This window comes from Lissotriton helveticus, chromosome 7, assembly GCF_964261635.1.
Source record: "Lissotriton helveticus chromosome 7, aLisHel1.1, whole genome shotgun sequence".
Lineage (NCBI taxonomy): Eukaryota > Metazoa > Chordata > Amphibia > Caudata > Salamandridae > Lissotriton > Lissotriton helveticus.
The window spans coordinates 1,608,564,817-1,608,588,243 of NC_136068.1; the positions used below are offsets into that span (position 1 = coordinate 1,608,564,817).

General features: G+C 43.2%; 1 protein-coding gene across 5 annotated transcripts in view; it reads right to left on the bottom strand.

Annotated features, from left to right (window-relative positions):
* Positions 1-1,607: 1,607 nt before the first annotated feature.
* The window catches only part of LOC144770588 (voltage-gated potassium channel KCNC1-like), a 1,394,341-nt gene continuing 1,372,521 nt past the window's right edge, over positions 1,608-23,427 (bottom strand). For 4 of the 5 annotated variants that reach the window (XM_078655245.1, XM_078655244.1, XM_078655243.1 and 1 more), the window contains one exon: positions 1,608-11,603. In XM_078655245.1, the coding sequence (XP_078511371.1) occupies positions 11,470-11,603 (134 nt within the window). In that variant the 3' untranslated portion in view covers positions 1,608-11,469. The remainder of the gene's footprint in view (positions 11,604-23,427) is intronic. The other variant, XM_078655242.1, reaches the window with a different exon arrangement.

The window sequence follows — 23,427 nt, forward strand, 5'->3', positions numbered from 1 at the left end:
TCTCTGCAGTCATCACATATTGTGGGTCTCCAGAGGAGTTCACACAAAGTATGTACCTCCACTGACTGGAAATGAGAGGTGGCATTGATATCCATGCGAAGCAATGGAATAGATCAGGGTACACATATATATATATCAAAGAGAAATCATGACAAAAATTGGAGGTGTATGACTGGAATTCGTAGTTGGATCAGGTAATATTTTTTTTATATCTTACGGAAGATATAATTGTACTGGGATACGTCTATGATATCCATTTGAAGACATAGCTGGGACTGTCAAGACCTGACGTGGTTCAGTACGCATGGCTTTGTAACTAATACCACTAATGAATCAGATGCAAGTAATGACAGGTTCACATGTATTTGTTCTAACATACGAAGGCATGACTAGGTAGGGGGTAAGGGCATGCCTTGATATGTACAGGCATGTATAGATGTCTATTGGCATGTTCAATTTTTCCTTTTCAGAGGTAGGAATTTGTATTGGAGGAGGGGGAAAGAGGGTTGATCTCTACTGACTAATTCACACTGCTTTGGTGAGAGTGGCAGACTTTGATCACTGTTAGTAGTAACTGGGGATGACTGGGAAGTAGATAATCATTACCAGGCATTGGACAGGATGCAAACGTTTGTTAGCATGCTTTCATTTTCATTTTCAGGCATTGGGATTGGATGGAGAGGGTCACAAGCACTGATCTCACAGACATCGAGATCGGCTTAGATCTCTACTATAGGGTATTTTAGTGTGGCACGGGGGGCTATAAGGGTTGATGTCCACTGGCAGGCATTGAACTGTGTGGAAAGGGATACATGCTTCGACCTCCAATGACAGGCACTGGGACAGGAGAAAGAGGGTTTCATGCTTCGATCTTCACTGGCAGGCACTGAGACTAGACAGGAAGACTAGGTGACTACCAGTAACCTCTGATGATAAGCAACAGGACTAAAAGAGGAAGATATTGAGGCAACCCTTGACCTGCTATCATAAGTACTGGGAACTAGATGGAATTTGCAATAGTGAGGTTACGTTTTGCTTACAAACACTCTGCTATAGGTTTCGGTGGCGGAGTGGTCCCGGGTTAGTTCCTCATTGCATGCGTTGGGACTACAAAAATAGGATGAAATCAAAATCACATGGTGTCTCTGAAACTTCTGTGGGGTTACGAGTAGACAAAGAGGACTGTCTATGGTACAGCAGAGTGAGAGTATATCTGCAAAGCCTCCATAGAGGTAATGCTTGATACTCATGGGCCGCTTTTTCCCCAATTATTGCCAGCCATGCTGGCCCTACCTCTGTATTTGCATCCAAGCAGTTACTATGTCCACTCCAGCACACTTGGATTGAAGTCAAAAGCAAAGTGCATTTTGAGTGTGCTTGTGTGTGTGTGATTGTGTGTGTATAGACACACTGATATTTTATCCAATATATATAATGTTTTCAAATATATATGTATATACATATATATATATGTACATACACACACACTGATATACATGTATGTGTGTGTGTACACACACACACATATATATATATATATATATATATATATATATATATATATATATATATATATATATATATATATATATATATGTATATACATATATATTAGCAAAACATTATGGCACTTGATCCCTGTTGTTATTATACGGAACACTTTGGCGTAAAAGATTATGCTGGCCAAGTGGACACACTAAGTCATTCAGCCTTGCAGATGAATGTGCAACATCCTTCTTCCAAAGGAAGTGCTTGTCGTCAGACTGTACACTCAGTAGTAAGAAACAATGTGGCACTGTGCTTCACACTAAATTGTGTGCTATACCACACAAACAAACACACACACACTTGCCAAGATATGTCATTGTGGTACAGTGACAATAAGAATACAATGGAAAGCGGTCAGAATTTCTTTTTTTAGCATTTCCACTCAGTATTAATGTTTTTCATTATAGAGGAAGGACTGAACCACACAAGCATGCTGAACACAGGAAACCCCACCACAAAGGACAAAAAGATTCCAAAATGCATAATTATTTCAGAGTAAAAGTTGCTATGAAAGAGACAGAGGTTAAGTGTTGTTCGACGTGCACATTTTGAGGGAGGTTTTTTTTGTGAGGGTGCAGCCCCTCATGTTGCTCAGCATGCAGAAGGGGGGACTTAGGTCAGCAAATGTACAGGTCACCAGGGATCCCTGTTGGTGTATAATTTGATAATTGGTCGCCACCAGACGTACACAGCTATATCCACATCTAGGGAACCATGGCCTGCTGCTTTCTGAGGGAGAACTGTCCCAGTGACAAATAGACTGAAATGATACAGTGTAATTTATCTTCTCTTGAATCTCCAGTAGTTAGAGAAAAGGACTCAGCACCGGAGGGACTAGAGTTTCTTTTCCTCCCACGGCGGTGGACACTTTTTAGTGCTTCACATGTGCTGCCAACAGTTAGAAGGGTGCTTTCAACCTATGGAGGACTCTACTTTCTCAAGCTGAAAATTCTGTATTAGCTGACTTCCATAGACTAAATATAATTTGAGTGGAAACATAAACAACCACCAAGTGTGTCTTAAAAATAACGTTCAAATAAATTACCTGTTTAGCAAGAGAATGTCAATATGCAACTTCAAGATCCACACAGTTGACTTGGAGGACCATGGGATAATGGAAAAGGTTTTTTTTTGGCAGTGTAAAAATGCAAGTCCTATTTGGCAGGGGACAGTTAAATGTTGGATTAGGGCAGCAACATATCCAGCAAATCTGGTTAGCAAGTACTGTGGCCATGGAAAACAAGTCTCTGTCGAACGACCCTCCCACTGGCAGAGACAACTAGCCAAATGTGCCAGGACAACCAGTGCTTTCCATCAGAAAGTTTCTCAGCTGTTTGCATCTATTTGCTGACCTCTGGCAATGCATATCTCCTTGTGGCCAACCTTTGGTCCACTGCTTTCCCTTAGTCTATGGATATAGCTTGTGCACACAAGCATCACACCTGTTCGTCGCCCCAGCTATTCACATATGTATAAGGGACTTGCATGTCTGCTGGAGACAACAGGTGACCAGTCCCAGATGGCTGCAACTCGATCCAGTCTGTAGTATATATGGTTTTGGAAATATAATGAACTGCTCTGAAAAGACATCCTAGTTAATTCCATATTGCATATTGAAACTGGTTATTGTCTCTGAAATTGTATTGGATTCAGTTGGTGTCTTTTTAACCAGTGGAACGTCCTTTGAATTTTATGATGAGACATATGCCCATTTTCCAAAAACCATTTTTGTAACTAGTGTTAAAACAAAACCATTTCCAACTGGTCGACTGGAATTTCCACCAGCACCTATTGAGAATGAGGTGAATGAAAAGCAGTAGCTGTTTCTGCTGTCCCTCATTCTGCTCTACACCGTTCACAGTTTTATAAGAATGGAGAACATGGATGGGTGTCTGGTTTTCCAGATGGACCGAGGTATGTAGGCATGTGGTGATGCACTGATAGAGGGATGGGTTCAAGAACGGATTGACAGATCATTAAAAAACAGTTCCGGGTGTGCACACTAAGGACATCTATGCTTAGGCCACAAGGCGGCCAAGGTGCTTCACTGCCCCTGCAGAAGCTGACTCTTAAACCCCACCGTACATCTTGCTTGTGCTATCCTTGAGAGTCGAGTACACAGTCGAGTATGGGTATGTGCTGGGTGCATCACTAAGCTGAGTGCTTGTCGCCCCAAAGGACAGGGAATTGAGCACCTCTCAGGACTTTCAGACTCAACCAGAAGAATGTGTGGGTTGGGAATGAATAGCACAGGAAGGGGGAGAAAACAACACTTAACCACTTAACCAGTCTATCAAAATATTTCTAACTCTGTAATCGTGCCATAGAGCAAGAAAGAGAGAGAGAGAGAGAGAGAGAGAGAGAGAGAGAGAGAGAGAGAGAGAGAGAGCGCAAAATAAGCAGTCAATATGACTGATGATGTATTCCATTCCATGATCCACTCCCAAAAATAACACCACCCCCCTTCGATTTCAAGACTGAGTTCTAAGGGTTTTACTCACTGGTGGATTTAAAGGCTGAAGAGCACCATCCTGCACTTTTAATTAAGAAGAAGCCTGCCTTTGTAGGTGGCCGCTCCATAGGCCCTGAAGGCTGACTGGCTTTTTGAAAACTCGAGGTTCCTTCACACAGGCTATTGCCTCTAAAAGAGCCTTAACTAAACAAGGTTACACGTGACTGGCTCCGGCTCTGTCCTCCTGACCTTTCCCAAGACGCTGGCCTGTCAGGATGGAAAACTTCCAGTTTCCACTCAGGTCAGTTCGTCTTGGTGCCAATGGCTTGGTCAGACCAGCACCACTAGAATACCAATGTGTAAAAACACAGCCAGGAGGCTGCAGACTCGCAGGTGCTCTTCTGTGACCCTAAAGTGACCCCTCTGGGGCCGGTGGGTGGGGCGCCGTGGATTTGCATAGGAAGAGTTGCATACAGGAATTGCTTCGAACTTCCCTTTGGTAAAAGTTTACCGTGGGTGCGTTGCGGACTTTGGTTGAAGTGGCTGAACTTTTATTTATTTGACTGCGTTTGGAACAGCAACCCCAAAAATGGAAAATTACAAATGCAGTGTGAGTAGGCAAAAAAAGCTTGTGCAGAGGGCACCCATACACTGGCCTAGCAAGGGTGTCATGGACCAAAACCAAGTAAGGAAACGGGCCCTATTATCTGGACTGATAGTTTTAAAAACAGCTATACTTTGAATGCAATGGTCCCAGTTGCCACTGCACCTGTTGCACTATTGACAGCTAAGTTACTGCACCCATAGTTTATATATGCATATTTAGCAAAACACCATGAGCCACAAACTCTAGTTTGGCGAGGTGGTGGAAGGAGGAAACGATGCTTATAGTGTGAAACTCTTTACATTGAGCCTAGCACCTTACAGAGGTTCGAAAAGCTGACAACTAATCTATGTTCTGCAGTCGCGAGTCTGAATACAAATGCAATTTCATGTATGTGAAGAAAGTGTGTTGGAAGCAGTCCAAGAGCTGCTGCTGCTGCTGAGTGGCAGTTGCCACGGTAACCGTGAGGCTTGGGACGGAGACTCGTGGCCTGCAGTGATCTGCTGCTCGAGCTAATAGGGCGGAAAGGAGAGAGGCTAACAAAAGGCGATCGGAGCGGACAAGAGAGGGGAGGGGCCCCGCGGGTCTCTGGAGCACGCGGCTCTTTCTAGCACCCTTGCAGGAGAGTTGCGCCCTTTCCGGATCTGGGGTCCTGTGCTGCTCATTAAAAGACCCGGGTGACGTGCAGTACAGCATTGTAGATGCCAGGCGGGCGTGCTCGGTCAGACTGCTTAGTGCGCGCGATGCGGTGCTGAGTGATTGTGTGTTATTTACATGTGCATCTATGTCCTCTGTAGCTATAAATGGTGTATACTTGAATGGGGATGTAAGAAGGAGTTGCGTGCGATGTATATACATGGTCAAAAAGTGTGTGTATGTGGAGGGCTCGGAGAGGTGTATAATATCTGAATGCGTGTAATCGTAGTGCCTAGATGTGAATCATCTGGTTTCTCTGCCCGGTTTGTATGTGTGTGGGTAATTACTGGGTGCATTTGGGGGTGTAGGTAGTTGTGCACATACTCGGCATGGGTGTGTGGGGAATTTGTGGCCTGGTCGTGTGTGAATGATCTGTATGCGATCGTACTTTGGTTCGTGTGTGAATGATCCGTGCGTGTGCTGTACTCTGGGTATATGTGTGTGTTTTCTGTGTGGATGGAGTGTCCGTACCAGCTGCGAGGGGTCTGTGTGTATTTCGGTGTGTACACGTGTGTCTGTCGTGAGCAGGGAGAGCGGTTAGTGTGTGTGCATGTCTGGCTCCGTGAGACCGGTTTTTGTGAGTGTTCTGTGCGTGTGCTTCAGGTGTGTCTGCGTTCTGGTATGTTATTTGCATTTGTACACCTGAGCTTAGACGGCGCCCCCAACGTTTTCAGAATCGCCCATTTTAAGGCTGAAGGAGTCATCAGCTGAGTGGATAATTATGTATGCGATGCGTGTGTTGTGTCTGTACGTGTCCTGTGTGATCTGTATGTATGTGTGGAGGGGACGGACAGCAGGCTGGCAGAGAAGCTCAAGCCAAGAGCACAGAGTGGATTATTAGGGCTGAGGCCACGGGGATGAGAGAGTTTCTGCAGCTGCTCACGCCGGCCACAGAAGCGCTTGTATGAGGCCATTCCTGGGCCGGAGGCAGCCACGGACAGGTTCTTCGGATCACGGGATGACGCGTGTGTGTGTCCTTCACAACCGAAGATGCTAGTGCGATAGAGGAAGGTGCAAGACACATTCTCCTTTACTAGAGGAGACAACGCCTCGGAGGGTGTCACAATGCTGAGTGTGTGCGTCCTGGACACGGGCTGCAGACTGCCCCCCTTGTGTAATTGGTGGTGTCCGAGTGATTGCCGCGTGATTGTGTTCAGCCTCCTTCCTGTCTGTGTCACAGTGTCCACACTGAGCGTCCAGCCCGCCTATCAGGGACATTCCTGACCAGTAGCTGTCCCCGAGGAACCATTAGGGCAGTCAGTCATATGTCAAGCAAAGCCTGTTATATGGCTGAATCTATCCCAACCCTACTAATTAGGCTTCACCCATCCGTACAAAGCTAACTTCCACATGAACACTCCAAACTTCAGAAAGGTCTTTTTACGTCACCTGGTAGAAATACAGAAAATGCAACCCGACTGAGCCACAACAATGTACCAAGAAATTAGGAATTTAAATAACATCGTTGGTCAAAAGAGCTGCCATGATGGGCACGTCCAGTCAACAAATCGGAGAAACCATGGCAAGCAAACAAGAGACGGCAACGCCAGGGCCATAACGCCGCAATGTACACTCACCTACATTGACATAACGGGGAAGCTCCCTGTGCCGAGCGGAACAGACAGGCATCAAGCCCACACCACAGAACAACGTATCAATTAAGTGCAACTGACAAGGGGCAAGCAGGGAGCACGGGAAGGACAATACAAAAGACCATTAGTTGCGAGTGACATGTCAGGAGCGGACAGAGCCGCGCACGTGAGCAGGCAGCCTCCCCGCCCGGACTAATGCGAGGCTCTGGCAACAAACATACAGGCCCGGCGGAGCGAGCCGCGGCTAAACAAGCGCAGTGCACTGTGAGTAAGTGCAAGCGACAGGCCCTGCTGCAGGAGGCGGAGGGGCACACATGTGGCACGTGCCACACGTGACGCGCGGGCTCTCATTAGAGGGGGCGCGCACGGTGCCAGAGTAGGGCCCTCCCGGCCTCGGAGGCGGGATGTCAGATGCCGCAAGATCGGATGAACTGCACACCTCTCTTGCCTCCGGCGCCATCGGCTGGAGGAGGAGGCAGGTGCGGGGCCGGCTCATTCCAGGTCAACCACGACATACTCCATCTGCATCCTCCGAACAGGAACCATTATAAACCACCGCGTGACACTCACTCTTTACAAGCAGTTCGAGGACTTCCCATGCCTCGTTGGCAAGCGGTCTCAAGGGGACGGCGGTCTCAAGGGGACGGCTGTCTCAAGGGGACGGCGGTTTCCTTCCACGGATAGGCATTTCAATCGCTGGGAAGATGTTAAACTCAGAGGAAGAAAATCCTATTAAAGAACGTCACACTGCTTAAAAGGACCACTCCTGCTCAACACACCTCACTCAATGGGAGGCCTTCTTCTTTAATTGAAGCTTATTTTAATAATGTGTGGTCCACTTCACTCACTTGGGCGGGGAGGCCATCTAAATCACTAGAAGACCATCTCACTCACCAGAAGACCATCTCTTTCAATGAGAGCACATGTGAACTAATCGAAGGTCGCTCATTCATTGCACGTCTATATCCATCATTTGAATTTGGATTTACATTACATTACATTACTCAATTGAAAGCCGGCTCAGTCACATATACCACAAAGGCAATAAAGACTTAAACGGAGTCTCAAATATGATAATGATCTATCTTCCATTTAAAATATACATTTTCATAAAAAATCCACATTTATGCCACCTATTTAAATCTCAGAACCTGACCTGTTGAAACAGCTGTTTAAATCTTGAGCTCAATTACTTGCATGAAGGCCTCAGGCACCACTTAAATACACACTGAAAGGCTATCTTAGTCACACCTTCTATGAGTAAACTCTGTACGGTAAGGCTACTTACTTTTGGCCACTCTGGAATGCATTCTATTTTCCGAGCTAAGGAATATGTTATGTTTCTGGTGTGAGTGTTCTTCGGTGTGAAATTTTGTATGACTGACACAGTTTTGGAATGAGGCCCTTCAGCTTCCGATTTTTTTGTAACTGCAATTCCACTGTGTTTAGCGGTGAGAAGGTGGTTATGGGCTCTCAAGGGTCTTTCAGGGCTCAAGCTTACTCTTCTGAGCTCATCTTAAGGGATTCATTGCTTTTGTATTTCCTAGAGCTGGACTTGTCTCATGGAATCGTCAGATTTAAGAACATGTCAGCACCTGGGAAAGGGCAGCAGGGCTAGGTATAAGTTAAAGTGACAACATTTTCAGTCCCCACATGATCACCTTTCAGAGGTGATGGATTGTTCTTCAGACCACAAATTCCCACACAAGCTCGTCCATCCGGCCAGTATGGATTGGACCTACTTATTTGTGCGAAGAAGTGGAGTCTGATGATTAGAGGAGGAGAAAAGTTGATAGATTATTGCACTGGTGAGCAAGCAGGTTCATTATATGTTGAATTTCAGATAAAAAACATTGTCACTGGCTAATGTTTTTGCTCTTGGCTTTACCCTGTCTTAACACGGTCAGGCGGGGTGCACACTTTTTTGCCATACAGAGGGATTCTTAGCCAGAGGCATTAACTTAAATGCACGGGCATATGCCCCACTAGCCAATGACCCTCTCATAGGCCTGTCTGCAAAAGGTATCCAGATACGGACACATGCATAGTCAGAATCCATTTGTAGGTTAGACCCTGGCATAGATACAGAGATGCCTATAGTGCAACCGAGGATGGGGTGCGGGATCTTAGAGAAGTTCCTTGACAGGGCTGATATTCCACCTTATTTGCTGGGCTAACCTAACACATCAGATGGGTATTTTCTTATTTCATGAGTTCATGTTCCACATTCAAAAGTTCAGCCATTTCAGAGGCTTGGCATGGCACCCAGTGGCCCAGTCCTGGGGACTCCATTTTGGCACCCCTCTCCACCTGCCTCAGAAAGGAATAAAACACACCTCCAAGCTATCCAACCACCCTAACCCCACCAGTGAGAAAAACACAACCCTGCAGTGACAGAAAACATAGAGAGTAGCCATCCAAATAGAATGGTACCTTTTGGCTTAAAAGCATTCGTCCAATCCAAGGGGGTCTCTCTTGACCACTCGTCCATTCAGAATGGCGTCCTGGGAGTACTTCTTATACCAAAACATTGTCCTTCAAGTACTCCTCTCACGGCTGGCTACATTTATACATTGGTTTTTGTCAGGTTTTTGTAGTCTGGAAGGAAAATATATTTTTTTGCATATAACATTAAATATTTTTCTGTTACAGTATCTCATGCAAACATGCTGGCTAGGAAAATGCAACCTTTAAATAGTATTTTTTCTTTAACTTGTGTTACTTTTGTTCTTTTGTTACCAGTCCCCTTACAGTTTTTTCGTTCTTCTGTCTTTATATAGCTGCTATTATTTCTTCTGATGCCTTTTCGCTCCTGGGCCTGGCCCTTAGAACCCTCACTTACAGCTTCCCAGCAGCCATGGAGTGCAATACAAGTTGTGGCTTCCAAAGTTTAAAAATCCCAAAAAAACAAAAAAAGCTTTAGAATTTCTAGGAGTCTCACTCTATCCTTCTTCAGTAGGGCAGAGTACCACCATCACATCCTCCTCAGGGAAGGTGTAGGGACGCAGGATGTCTTTTGCTCAAAGTTTTTCCATCCACGTTTTCATTTCAGGTAAGTTTGGTTGTCTTTTTTCCCCACAAGAATTGCACGTTTTGCTTTTCACATTTTGTTGAGGTTTGTTTTTTGTTGTTCTATTTCTTTATTTTCTAGGTTTTTCCTTTTTTGTATGTTTTCTGTCTTTGCTGAAAGCAGACGGAGTAGGGGGCCAGGTCAGGTTGTCAGGGCCAGGTCAGGTTGTGAGGAACATGGAAGCTTTTATTTCACAGTGACGGCTTCCGCCTGCATATATCGAACAAGGACTGGGTTCTCCTTATAGTTTTCTGTGTGTGAAACAAGAAAAAGGAAACAAGGGGGAAAAACAAAAAAGGAGAAAAAGACAAAAAAGAAAGAAGGAGAGAGAAAAGGAGAGGTGGGCTCAGCCATTAGCTCTGTCACATTACGGGTCGTCCATGCACCATAAGACTTCAGGTTCCATCTGTCACTTCTCAGGGCTCAGCTTTAATATATACATTTATCTGGAACTGCTTCTTTTTTTCCTTTTTTTTAAACAGTTTTTTCTGTAAAGAACATGCATCCAGGCAAAAAATGTAGTGTGTTATTGCTTGCAACAGGAATCCATGCACACGATGGATGATAAGGGACGATGAAAAAGGCCTTCTCAGGCCCCCAGACAACTCTTTCCTTAGTCTTTTTTGTTTTTGCATTTAATTGATCCCCCCTTCTGCATCAGTCTTTTTTAGCAATATAGATCTATTAACGAGTTTTTTTTATGAGAAAAGGTATGGCTCACAGAATCCTGAGTGTGTGTTGTTGGAAAAGAGACAAAGAGAAAGAGAGAGGAGAGAGAGAGAGAGAGAGACAGAAAAAAAATAAGAAAACAAGTTGGGAAGAAAGCACACAGCAGTTTTCTAAAAGGATAATAAACAAGAAAAAATGAGACAAAAAACACCAAAATGGATTAAGAATGTACCACAGTTCTTATGCTGGTCAGAGTTAAAACCTCCCACGTTGTTGTAAAAGTTACTACAGATTTTTGAATTTTTCAAACTATATTTTTCTTAATCCTTTTGGCATCCTTTTCACTTGTGACAAGGAGGTGGAGGTTAGAGGGGAAGGACTGAAAGATGCAGCAACGGATTATCTATATATGTATAAACATATACATATACATTATATAAAATATAAATAAGAACAAAGGAAACATAGTAAAAACTCCCAAGGCCCTCTTGAGTGCTTTTCTTCCCATTAGAGGAAAATTGTCAAATCATGCCTCTCTCTTTCTCCCACCTCAGCTCTCTGGGGATTGGTGGATTCAGCAGGACCAAATGATGAATGGAGGTCTTTTCTTTCCAGCAAAGTGCAAAATAGTTTTTTTCTTTTAAAGCCAAACATGTTCTTTTTTTTTGAAAATATTTCTGCATATAATTCTATGTATAATATATTTGTCAACCGCTTAAAAAGAGGATCGGACTGAGTAGCAGTGTCTGTGCTGGCGTACCCTCCCCTGTGAGGGTCGGTAGACTGGGCTGGGCCCTCACTCGCTTGCTCTGTCGGTGCCGGGTCGGAAGAGTCCATGCTATAAGATGGGGGGGATGATGGGGGAACGCGAGCGTCTCACTGCACACGGAGACCCGAAAGGGGTGGTGAGAGGAGACAGGTGCAGTGCATTCCCACCAGCTAGGCTGCTCAGGCTCCGAGACTTTTCACAACCTTCACATCGATGAGATCAAAAAAAAGAAAACACAAACAGAAAAGTTGAATTATGAGCTGCAATTGACCATAGGGTCCAGGGTAGGGAAATGTCACACACCAAAGGAGCAGGAAATGTCAGATGCTTGCAGACACAACAAGGTGAAACCTGGCTTGGCTGGAGCAAAGGCAGAGGAATGATCTGCAGCCATATATGTCCCCGCTCCTTCCGCAAACAGATTCAGAGTGCGACTGAAGTTCTCTTCTGTTTGGTCAATATCATGTCTTATGCAAGATCAGAAGATCTACTCGGTGTTCAACTTTTCCCTTCCCGCTCTATAACTTTACATCCCTGAAGGGCCTTCCTGGAGTCTGGCCTGCCTGAAGTATACAATAGCTTCAGTTCTCTTCGCCCAGTCTTGATTGAGGCACCTGCATACTACGCAAGGATTCTCTATATGAGGACTGTTTTCCTCTTGTACACTATTTCTAAACTCTCGCTATGAAAGTGCTTAATACTCAATGGACCACTATGGACTGCCTTTCCTCCAGAAGGTGTACATATCTCAGAGTCACAGTGTCATGTTCTACTGGCTGTACCTATGGCTAGAAAATTCTTTGGTGATGATAGCTAATAAATGCCCCTCTCCCTACCCATGAATTTGCGGCTATTTGGTGTCAGTCGTAAGTGCTATTTCTACAGTTATTTTTAATGCTTCCTGACTTGATCCTTTCAGAGCACCAATTTTGCAACAGATGTCGGTGCTGTCCGTAAACCATCATGATTTCATGCTCACACCTTAAGCTGCGTTTGAACGGAAATCATCCAGGAGTTTTGATATTACATCACCTGGGTTGAGCCATGATTTTCCATCCTGAGATCTTGCTAGTAAGAATTCAATGCACATGAAAATCCAAGACAGGTCACCATCAAATACATCCATAATCTCAGAACTATGATTGTTATTTCTTCCAGTACAACCATTGTGCTTGATTACACCGTAGTTACCAGGTGCCTGCTTGTTTGAATACTTGTTTAAATGAACCAAACTGCGGTTAGCAGGAGTAGGTTGCCGGGGGTCTTTTAAAATCTACCAAGGCACCCTGCAGAAAATTCCTGATGTCACATTGCTTCCTGGTTTTGGCAGTTCCATAAGTTGAGTTGTGCTTAATGACTGCTTTCAGCTTTCTTCCCTTTGTGTGTTTGCGGTTTGTCCTTAAACCTGAACCATCACTTTCTGCTCTGAATACAAAACCAACAAACATCATCTTTTTTCAGACCCAAATTTAAGTAATAGAAACAAACAAGGTGGGTCAATGACTTCTCTATCCTCACTTTAGGCAGTTGGGTAACAGAAAAATAAGGCAACAGAAATTGAATGAGAGGTGCTGCAACACAGTACAAGAATAGATGTAATACAAATGTTGTATATTTCTATTCCCACTGATCTTGCAGATATTTTTTACAAGTCTTTTATTGTGCGAGTAACGCAGTGGGTATTTCAACACTATGACGTGCTTTGGCTTCTAGAGCCATAACAGACCCCTGGCTTGATCTCCCTGTGAATTTGGTGGTGTGTCTACCTCTATTACCCAATTGACAAACCTCAATTTAACCGCTCGGTCATACGCCCTACTAGCAGCTGGCCTGCCTGAAGTCCTGAATGGAGAAATGTAACCAGGTAGAGACACTTGTACATAGTGCAAATCCATTAACCTGTTAGAACCTGGTGTGGATAATTCTCTTTGAGAGTATTAACGGTCTTGTCTACACTTTCTTTTTAGTTTCCTTTGATTTTCTTCCCCCCACATGGTTTGCACCGATGACTGAGCCAAGATGACAGCAGATACTGCCTCAAACTGTACCTGATCCCTTGCAGCCTGTTTCTACATCTTCCTTACATTGAGCATTTGTTGGCACCACAATATTCAAAGACCTTTCCTTTGATGCTAAATTCTTTAAAGGTAGACTGCCCTACTTCTGTCCTACTCACCTGCCACCACATCGAGAAGTTGCTGTCGTGGCGGTTGTAGAGCTTAGCCGAGATTGCCACCTCATTGTGTCTCTAAGCGGAGGGGAAGACATTACAAGACGGCACTCCATGCAAGCACACCAAACAGTACACGCAATATCTACCCTGTTAAATGTGACCATGTGAACCCAAGTGTATTACCCCCTTCATGAAGAAATCATTCAGACAGAACAATCATACACATACGCCTGCACACACGAGCACACACACACGCGCACACGCTAACACACACAGAGACACATACACACACAGTCTCTCTCTAGCTCTGACAAAACATCTTTAAAATCCATATTTGTGGATACAGCTGTGATTGTTTCTATCAATCCTCACTAAACTATGCAACATGCTCCCGCTTTGACCCCTCAAACCAATGTGTTGAGTGAATTGTGAAAAAACAAGCATGATGTTTGGCTGCAATAATGCATCACTAGTGATCAACACTGTTACAGACACACTGTTGGGCATACTGTCATGAAACGCATGAACTTGTGGGGCAGACACTGAAACAATTTCTCTACACCAGAAAGCGGTTTAAAGACAAGAGCATACCACTGACATTTGGACATGGGTTCTCATTGCAGCATACCCTTCCAATCTCACACTCATCGCCCCCTTACCTGTTACTTTCACTCTGCTTTCATAGCCTTCAATGAAAAAGATCTTCCCTTTTGCTACGTTTTTCCCCCATGAAATCTGCCTTCCCTCTGTGCTACTAGATCTATGCACTGCTATCAACTATCTTGGATGTATGACATTACAACGCATGCTTTTACCACGCATGCCTTTACAACGCGTTTTTTACAACGCAAACCTTTACAACGCATAGCGCTTTGGGGTGCTGGATAGTGAATAGTTTAATTTACTATTCCAACTCCAGTCCCCGTGGACACTAGGGAAGGTGTTGGATAGTAAATTAAACTTATTCCCTATCCTAGAGCGCCCCCCAGCGCAATGCGTTGTAATGGTTTGCGTTGTAAAAGTTGCGTCGTAAAGGCACTGCGTGGTAAAAGTTGCGTTGTAAAGGATGTTTCCCACTATCTTTTATGAGCCCTATTTAATAAGTGCACACGAGGAGAACGTTTGCACAGCAAGAGAGCATATATATTGATCTTGCAACTGAAGTCACTATGTGTGATCTGCTCTGACACCGAGGGTGCCAGGAGGAATATAGTGCTGGCTCTTCTTTATCTTATGAAGATGAATGTGAATTATGAACTGGTAGCACAGTATTTCACAAATATGCTTTGTTAGACACCTGGTGCACTAAGTATAAACAACAAATTAAATATGTCTTAGCCTATTCTAATAAACCACTAAATATGTGACAAAGGTAATATATTTTGTCTTGGAATAAGGGACTCAGAATTCTCTATTCCTCCAAAACAGTAAAAACAAACGCCCAAGAGCACAGTAGGAGCAGAAACTCGAGCATAAAAAAAAAATGTGAGCTCCAGAGACTCTAATACATGGCTTCCCCCGCTTGGAGCAGAACCTACAGGCACTTAATGGAAACAAAATTCTACATGTCCCTGGGAGCTAGCAAAAGCAATATCACAGATTACCCACTCAGTATTCACAAACTCATCAAAATGTAACTGGGCAGTGGATTTTTTTTAAGTAAACATATGAGATGTCAAGAGTTAAAAAAATAATAATTATAAACTATGTAATTGTGTCATCTAGACATACAAACGTCGTTGGCTTGTTTTCATGCATACTAGTTGGACGGGAATGGCCTCTGTTAGTATGTCATGTATTAAGACAAGGTTCTTAACCACTTGAGGAATACTTCTTGTATTCTTTGATTCTGTTTTCCGGTGTTCTGTCCTTCTACGGCAGTTACTGTCAGCTCATTTCTTTGCTGGCATCTCTGCCGTGGACCCTTTTGCTTTGTAGCTTTATTTCCTGAATAAAGTCTTCATTTTAACTACGGACTTCGTTACAGAGGGATTCCTGCTTTTGCCCCTTGCTACAATTTGGTACCAGGAGTGGGGTAATTTTTGATCAATTTTCTTTCTTATGAGAAATTCTGCAGTATTTCTCATCTTGTTGGATCCCACCGGTCTGTGTTCGTTACTTCGACCCATCAGGACTCTAACTTTCCGGAAGGTGGGTCAAGAAGGAAAAAAGGGTTTATTTTCCTCTACGAACTTTGAAGATTCGTTGCTTACCGTTGGCTGCCTCGCGCGTCCTCATTTCAAGAATCATCACTGCTGGCAGCTGCACGTTCCTACATTCGTCATCCTCAGATCTCTGCTGCTCGTAAGTTCCAGTGTCCCTCTATTCCTTTCCTTCGTCATAGGATAAAGGAAGAGGAGGTCTGGCAGGGCATTGTGGGATGCGCACAGAGCATTGTGGGATGCGCGTTGACATCAGGCGCACGGCAGCCATTTTGGGTACGTCGAGAAGTTATTTATCTCTCCTTCCGACTTTACCCTAATGACTTTCATCGTGCGACGCCTATATCGGTGATTCGCACAACATCCTCATATATTCCGACTTCGATTGGCATAATATTTTTGCAGTTTTGAAATATTTACAGGAATTCTACACATCTTTGCCTCATTCTCGACATCTCCGCTTTCTACATGCTAGTGAGTGACATTTCTACCTTTGTATGACACTTGTTTCCTTGGTGATCCACACACCTTCTCCTCACTGGCTTTCCTTATATTATGTTTGTTTGATTTTGCATTAACAATTCTGTACTATGGCAACTGCTCAAGGTGTTGTCCTGCCTGTACCTTTTCTACAGAAGCCAGGTAAACCAGATCTAAAGTGGGTAGAATGGTTGAAAGATTTTGAGAAGTACCTAACTGCGATTGATGCTGACGGCTAGTCTCCTACAAGGAAATTGGCAGTACTAGTTAATCATTTGGGAGCAGCTGGTCGCAGAGTCTTTGACAACCTTCCATGTGTTCCTGCATCAGCATCTGAAGTTACTGTATGGAATGTTTTTATTGAAGCAAATTTTGCATGAGGAAACAGTATTTAGATTCCACAAGTGTCCTCTTAGAGAGATTTAATTTTGCTATGTGCAAACAATCCTCTGAAGAGTCAGTTGAAGATTACATAGCCACTTTAAGGGTCCTAGCAGAAAAATTAGATTTTGGTACTAATGTTGATATTCATATAAGAGATCAGTTTGTTTTTTGTTGTTACTCCAAGAAAATCCAAGAACGCCTTCTTACCTTGTGCAATCCTACTCTGTCTGAACTAATTGACATTGCTAAGAGCATTGAGAGACCAATTGTTACATCCAAAGTGTTATCCAGCAATCAAGCCGTTACTCTTTCTACACAACCCAATATGCATTCTATAATCCTCAAACTATGAATTTTGTTTCTGAAAAGAATGTTGTTTGCACTATCAATTCGAAACAAAATCCTGAAAAAAAAGATGTTAAAAATCAACCTACCAGAACCCAACTGGTTTGTTTCCATTGTGGCTCAAGAAACTACATAGGAAACAATCCTACTTGCCCTCCTATTGGGAAGAAATGCATAAAGAGTCGAAAATTTGGACACTTTCAAAACGTTTGTAGGCGAAACATTAACACAGTGCCTAAAGGCAACCCCAGTTGAGTCAGAATGTCTAATGTTTCTGAAGATTCCCCTGACGTCCAAGATAGCACTTCCCAATTTGCCAATATTGTGGTCACTGTTGATGTTCCTGAATGTTATGACAAACCTATCAAAGGGCCGTTAGTTAATATTTCTATTGATGATAAGATTATTCTAGCAATGACAGATTCAGGTGTTCCTGTCACCATGTTTGCCGATCTTACTTTTTACAAACTATGGTCAAACAGTACACAACTAATTGCTCCCAACATTAACCCCAAAGCTTTTGGGGAGCAAGATATTGATTTATTAGGCTATTTTTGGGACAAACTTGAATGCTTAGGCAGATCTATCAAAATCAAAATCTATGTGGCAGTCAGAGGAAGAGACATCATAGGATGGAAGGATATTGCTCTCTTAGGCACCATTCTACGTCCTGGACAAGATCCTCCCATTGTGTTGGGTGATCTTCCTTCCAGCATCCTATCCATTAACGTTCAAACCCCTGTTGTTGATAGACTTGCACTATCTTTTCCTGATGTGTTCAAAAATTCAGTAGGTACAGTTAAAGGATGTGAACATACTATTTTACTTTAAAAAATGCTGTTCCCATAGTACATAGAGTTAGACCTGTTCCTCTCAGTGTCAGAGATGATGTAAAATCTCTTCTAGCTAATCTCCAGTCCGAAGGTATCATTGCCCCTGTTGATGCCTCTGAATGGATTTCTCCGGTAGTTTTGCGGACAAAAATACTGGGGATCTCAGGCTATGTGTGGACTTAAGATCCCTTAATCAAAATATCGTTGTTGATTGTCACTCTTTACCACGCATCCATGAAATGTTGGCCAATATTGGGAAATCTAAATTTTTCTCCACTATCGATTTGCATTCTGCTTACCACCAGATCCAACTTTCACCTAACTCTCAACCGCTCACTGCTTTCGTGACCCCTTTTGGTGCCTTTAAGTATTTGAGGTTACCTTTTGGTATCGCGTCAGACATACATTTGGGAGTTCCTTTTGAGGTTTTTACTGATCAAAAGCCTTTAGTGTCACTACTTTCAGGCAATGGCTTAGGAAAAGCATCTGCAAGACTAGTAAGATTACTTTCTAAATTACAGGAGTACAATCTATCTATCAAATACATTCAAGGAGGTAAAAACATCCGAGCAGACTGACTCTCTCGTATTCCCCTTCCTGATTGTAGTGAAGGTGAAAATAATTTTCACAAAGATTGTGTTGTTGGGTTAATAGAGGCTGTTCTATGTGTTCTGGCAGCATCTCTAAAGATGAATGGGCATCTGCCATGGCACTTGATGAGACTCTTAAAAAGGTAGAAATCTATATCAAAACTAAATGGCCCACTACCAAAAGTAACGATTTAAAATGTTTTGCAAAAATCAGTGAAGAGTTGTCATTTGAAAACAGAGTTTGTGTCAGGAATAGTCTTTTTGTCCCCCAGTTTTATTAAGGGATAGAATTATCAACATTGCTCATGAGGGTCATTTAGGCATTTCTGCTACTTGTAAAAAAATTAAAAGGTATCTACTGGTGGCCAAGCTTAGACAAACAAGTAGCTCTTTTTGTGGATAATTGTCCCAGCTGTGTCGTTTCTTACAAGCACTGGAAAACTACCAAAAAACCTCTGTTCCCAGTGCCATTTCCTGATCACCTTGGGATAAAATCACTTTGGATTTTTCAGGACCATTTACATTACTACCATCCGATAAAAGATACTGTATAGTTGCCATTGACTATCATTCCAAGTGGATTTATTATTCTTTTGTTTCAACTGCAAATCCTTCCTCAGTTATATCTTTCCTTCAAAATCTTTTTAGAATTGAGGGCACACCTAATTCTGTCATCACTGGCAATGCCTAACCTTTTCTCTCTCATCAAGTTACCAATTTTCTGGAGTTACAAAGTATAACATTACCAAGTTGCCCTATTTAGCCCCCCCTCAAATGGACTTGTTGAGAGAGCCAACCGGTCCATAAAAGAGGGAGTTCAAACTGCCCTTGCATTTAATGTTGATGTAGGTAATTTCTTACAGAATAAACTGTGGGCTTATCTTACCACACCACATTCCACCACCAATGTCACACTTTTCAGTGCTCTTAGAGGTAGAGAAGCTAAATCTAAGCTCATGCCTAGATGGCTTAACAACTTTGTAGCAGGTTCTGCTTTGGAAAAAAAGGAGCGTTTTGCCAGATCTTCAAACAACCAAACATACTGTTGCTACTAAACAGTTACTGCAAAAGAAATCTTATGACGGTGTAACTAAATTAATAAATAATGATCTTAAAATCAATAATTTGGTTCTTATTAGGAAACCTTACAAAGTTTGTAAAGGCCAGTCTAAATTTACTTTGCCTGTTCGTGTGACTAGAGTTACCAAACCTTCTGTTCTGTTCTTTTGGTGGAGTAAGAACATTGTTGTCAAAGTTAGAAATTCTCAAGTCTCAAGTCCAGATCTTTACCAAAGTGTATGCTAACAGATGTGATGAAACGATTCTGATTTTACATTTGGTCTGGGTTTTGACTTCAAAACTGATAATTTTGTACCATCTACACATGCTTCTCCTTCATGTTCTTCAAGGGATGCTTCACCTTCTCATTCTTCACCTAATGATGGAGCTGTACATAATCAACTTGTTTGTAAGTTGCCCGTCAAATTTCAAGACTATGTTTTGTATTAGCTTTTTGTTCATGGGGAGGGGGTATGTAGTATGTCATGTATTATGTACATGGTTCCTTTAACTATCTGTATTCCACTTGTGGAATACTTGTTGCATTCTTTGATTCTGTTTTCCGGTGTTCTGTCCCTCCACGGCAGTCACTGTCAGCTCCTTTCTTTGCTGGCATCTCTGCCGTGGGCTCTTTTGCTTTGTAGCTTTATTTCCTGAATAAAGCCTTCAATTTAACTACGGACTTTGTTACAGAGTGTTTCCTGCTTTTGCCCCTTGCTACACTCTGCATGGTACACAGTTGTGTACCCTGCTCTGAATGCAGGACTGCTTATGAAAGTGGTATCCTGACTTTCTGTTTGGCCCCAGATGTCACTCGAATTAGCATGTGTGCAGAGGTCTGGGCCTATCACTGGTAAGGGAGGTCCAGGACCTGTTCTGGGACTTGCAGAGGCATGCATACTAGACTACTGTCCATGTCCTGCACACATTACATAAAAAGGATAGGTGGCAGTGTACTGTGTTTTGTGAATCAGTAGTAAGACAAGACCTTTTTCTGCGTCTACTAGAGGTGAGGTTACTGGCTCCACTCCTGTCAAGGTCTGCCGTTATAATAAACCCAGAACATTGCACTGGCATTCTATGTGCATATATGTGGAGTGAGTGTGTAGCACATGTATGGAAGTGAGACTATGTGTTGTGAGAGCCTTGTAGTATAATCAGTGGGGTCTAATTTGGTTGTTACTGGTTCAGCCATGGTACAAGACGGAGTATGGACATTGCTTCACCAGACACTATAAGTGTCCTGCACGCATTCCTGTGCCTGCAGGGTGGAGATCCAGACACGGAAGAGAGGAGGCTGGAGAAAGAGCTACCTTTAGTAATTTAACGTTGACCTAGTTAGCATAGGGCTACTGATAAGGTGTCCCTGAGCACTGCCATTCGGAAGCTAAATGTGGTGAGGGGCGGAGGGACTGCAGTTTCTTTTGTTCAAGATGAGAACGTTTCCAGGAAGGCCGGCACATATTTTTCTGTTCCTGATTATAACTTTAAGCAGGCTGGTGACAGCTAGGTGCAGCGATCTCACACTTCATTGTGCCCTTGGTTTCGATACTCCTGATTGGAGTCAGCACTTTCACCTGCCTTGAGAGCCATCGCCTTGCACAAAGACTGTATCAAAGGAACAACCAGAAAATTACATTTAAAAGAGAACCAAACCGGTTGTGATGCCTTAGACAGTAGATGTGTGATTCAAACCACAGCACCTTGTGCCAGCTCCATGACCAAAGAAGGGAGTGCTCCACAGAGCAGGTGAAGATCTACTGTGGGACCAAGGTTGGTGTTTGCATGACAGTGAGTCTTCTATAGGTAAGGGGACATCACTTGAGGTCTGCACTTCTGCTGGAGGAGCTTAGAATCTGCCTAGTGCCTAGAAGTCTGCATGTTGAGGGAGAAAAGGAGAGTGCATGGCTCTGCAGGAGAATAGAATGACCAGGAGGAGTAGCCTAAAGCGTTCCTGGTGTGAGGAACACACAGAGAAAGCTGACTGTCCTAGAAAATAAAACCAGAAGGGACCCAGCCTCTCTGAAGGTTCCTATGTGAACTGCACACAACCTTTGCAAGTACAAGCACCACTGTCTTCAGACAGACATCCCTGGGTCTGAGAACTTGTACTGCCGCTGCCGGCTCTGGAGAAGTGGAGTCATGTCACCACTGGAGTAGGACCTCTATTGGCCTCGATAGCCACACCTACTAAAGACACATCGCTGATGACAAATCAGGCCAGAGGCCACAAATGTCATGTCTGGGTGCTTGTCCGCACTCAACACTGTGGGATACAACAGGCAAAATGCCATGTAATTGAACTGGGCCACAGTAGTGAGTAGCTGCGCTGTGAAGAGCGGGAAAATGAGCTGCACCTCTTGCACCACTAGATCTGTAAAGCAGGGCCTAGCCTGAAAACAGAGTAAGAGACTAAACATGCGGAAAGAAATCTGGTGTGAAGCCGCAAGACGTTTGGCCTGAGTGAACAACTGGGGTGGGAACTTTTTAACTGAGTTGTACATCTAACCAGTGAAGTAAACAGAAGTGATCAGCACCCATGCCTAATTAATGTCTATGATCCAACCTCACTACGTTCCTATTTCTTATCTTGCTACTCTTCTCCGTAACCATGTAATTTCCTCTCCCTCTTTGTTAATTTCCTATCTAGCCATGTTATTCTCAACGTCTTGCTGCTCCTCACCTTGTGTTTTTGCACTCCTACATTGTAATTCTCCTCCATGTATTAGTAACTCTCTAACCATAAACTGGTATTCTCTTTCATTGTCTTGTAACTTTCCACTTGCACGTTATTCTCCTCAATTACCTTGCCACCATGCTCTGCCTTTTCACATTTTACAATAATTTTCTTATCTTTCAATTCAATACACTGGAACCTCACATTAGTACTCTACTCTTTCACTGTGTTATTCTCCTTCCTCTGTGCGTTACTCTTCTCTATCATACTGCTACTGTCCTTCCACACAATATTGAACTCTTATCTCACCTTAATATTCTTCTTCAGTTTCTTTTTTACTATAGGTGGGCCATGAAATTGAGTGACGTCTCAAAACCCATCCCTTCACAAAGGCAACCAAAGATTATTGGCTTTGCCCTTCTTACCTAGGATGACGTTTAGCCCACCTGGCGCTCCTGTTGTGACGAGTTCCTTCCTCAGCATGTGCCATCTAGAAAGCTCATGAATGCAGACTGCGTGTTGAGCAGTCTCATTGCCAGTGGTCTTGGAACTCACTGTTTCTCTTATTATTGCATTTGGGTTGTAGGAAAAAAATGTTATACTCAACCAACCCAGGGTACGGTTGACTTCAATACCTTCCTGAAAGATGGAAGCAAATGTAGGCATGTGTTCACATCAACACTATTCAAACGACAAAGTGACTTCGCTCCTAATTATTTTTTAGAATTATTTTAGATCAATGAGAGGCTGAGAATCCATTTTTGTACTTTTTATTGCCATGATATAATGGCAACTAGAGTATCCTTTTTCAGAGCACGCGAGAGATTACCGAGGAGGTCTTCATGACACACGAACTATGGACCAGGACTGCTAATATAAACGAGATCTGTGACAAGACTTATATCACAGAAGAACGAATACTGAAAAAGGATACTCTAGTACAGCAACTAAAATACGATATCGTGCTACAGAACTGTCCACTTCAAAATACGAGCTATATCGCTAAATAGGATACAGTGGACAGAACCTTTCAAGTAGGATTTAGACTGGATTTGTACTGCCCTGAAGAAGTCTTAATGTCTAAGACGGACTAAGACGAAACACGTGTTGGCTGTTTTATTGGAATTTACTTTGGATGAAGAAGGCTGTTTTGATTTACTTTGGATGAAGAAGAGCTAACGAATAAAGAAAGAAAGAAAAATTGAAGAAAGGAATAACAAATTTGTGGACTCTAATTGACTCTCTGTGTGCTCGGTGGATCACTTTGTATTTGGTCGGACCACATAGGTGGTCTTGTTTGGAGTTGAGGCAACAGGCTCATATC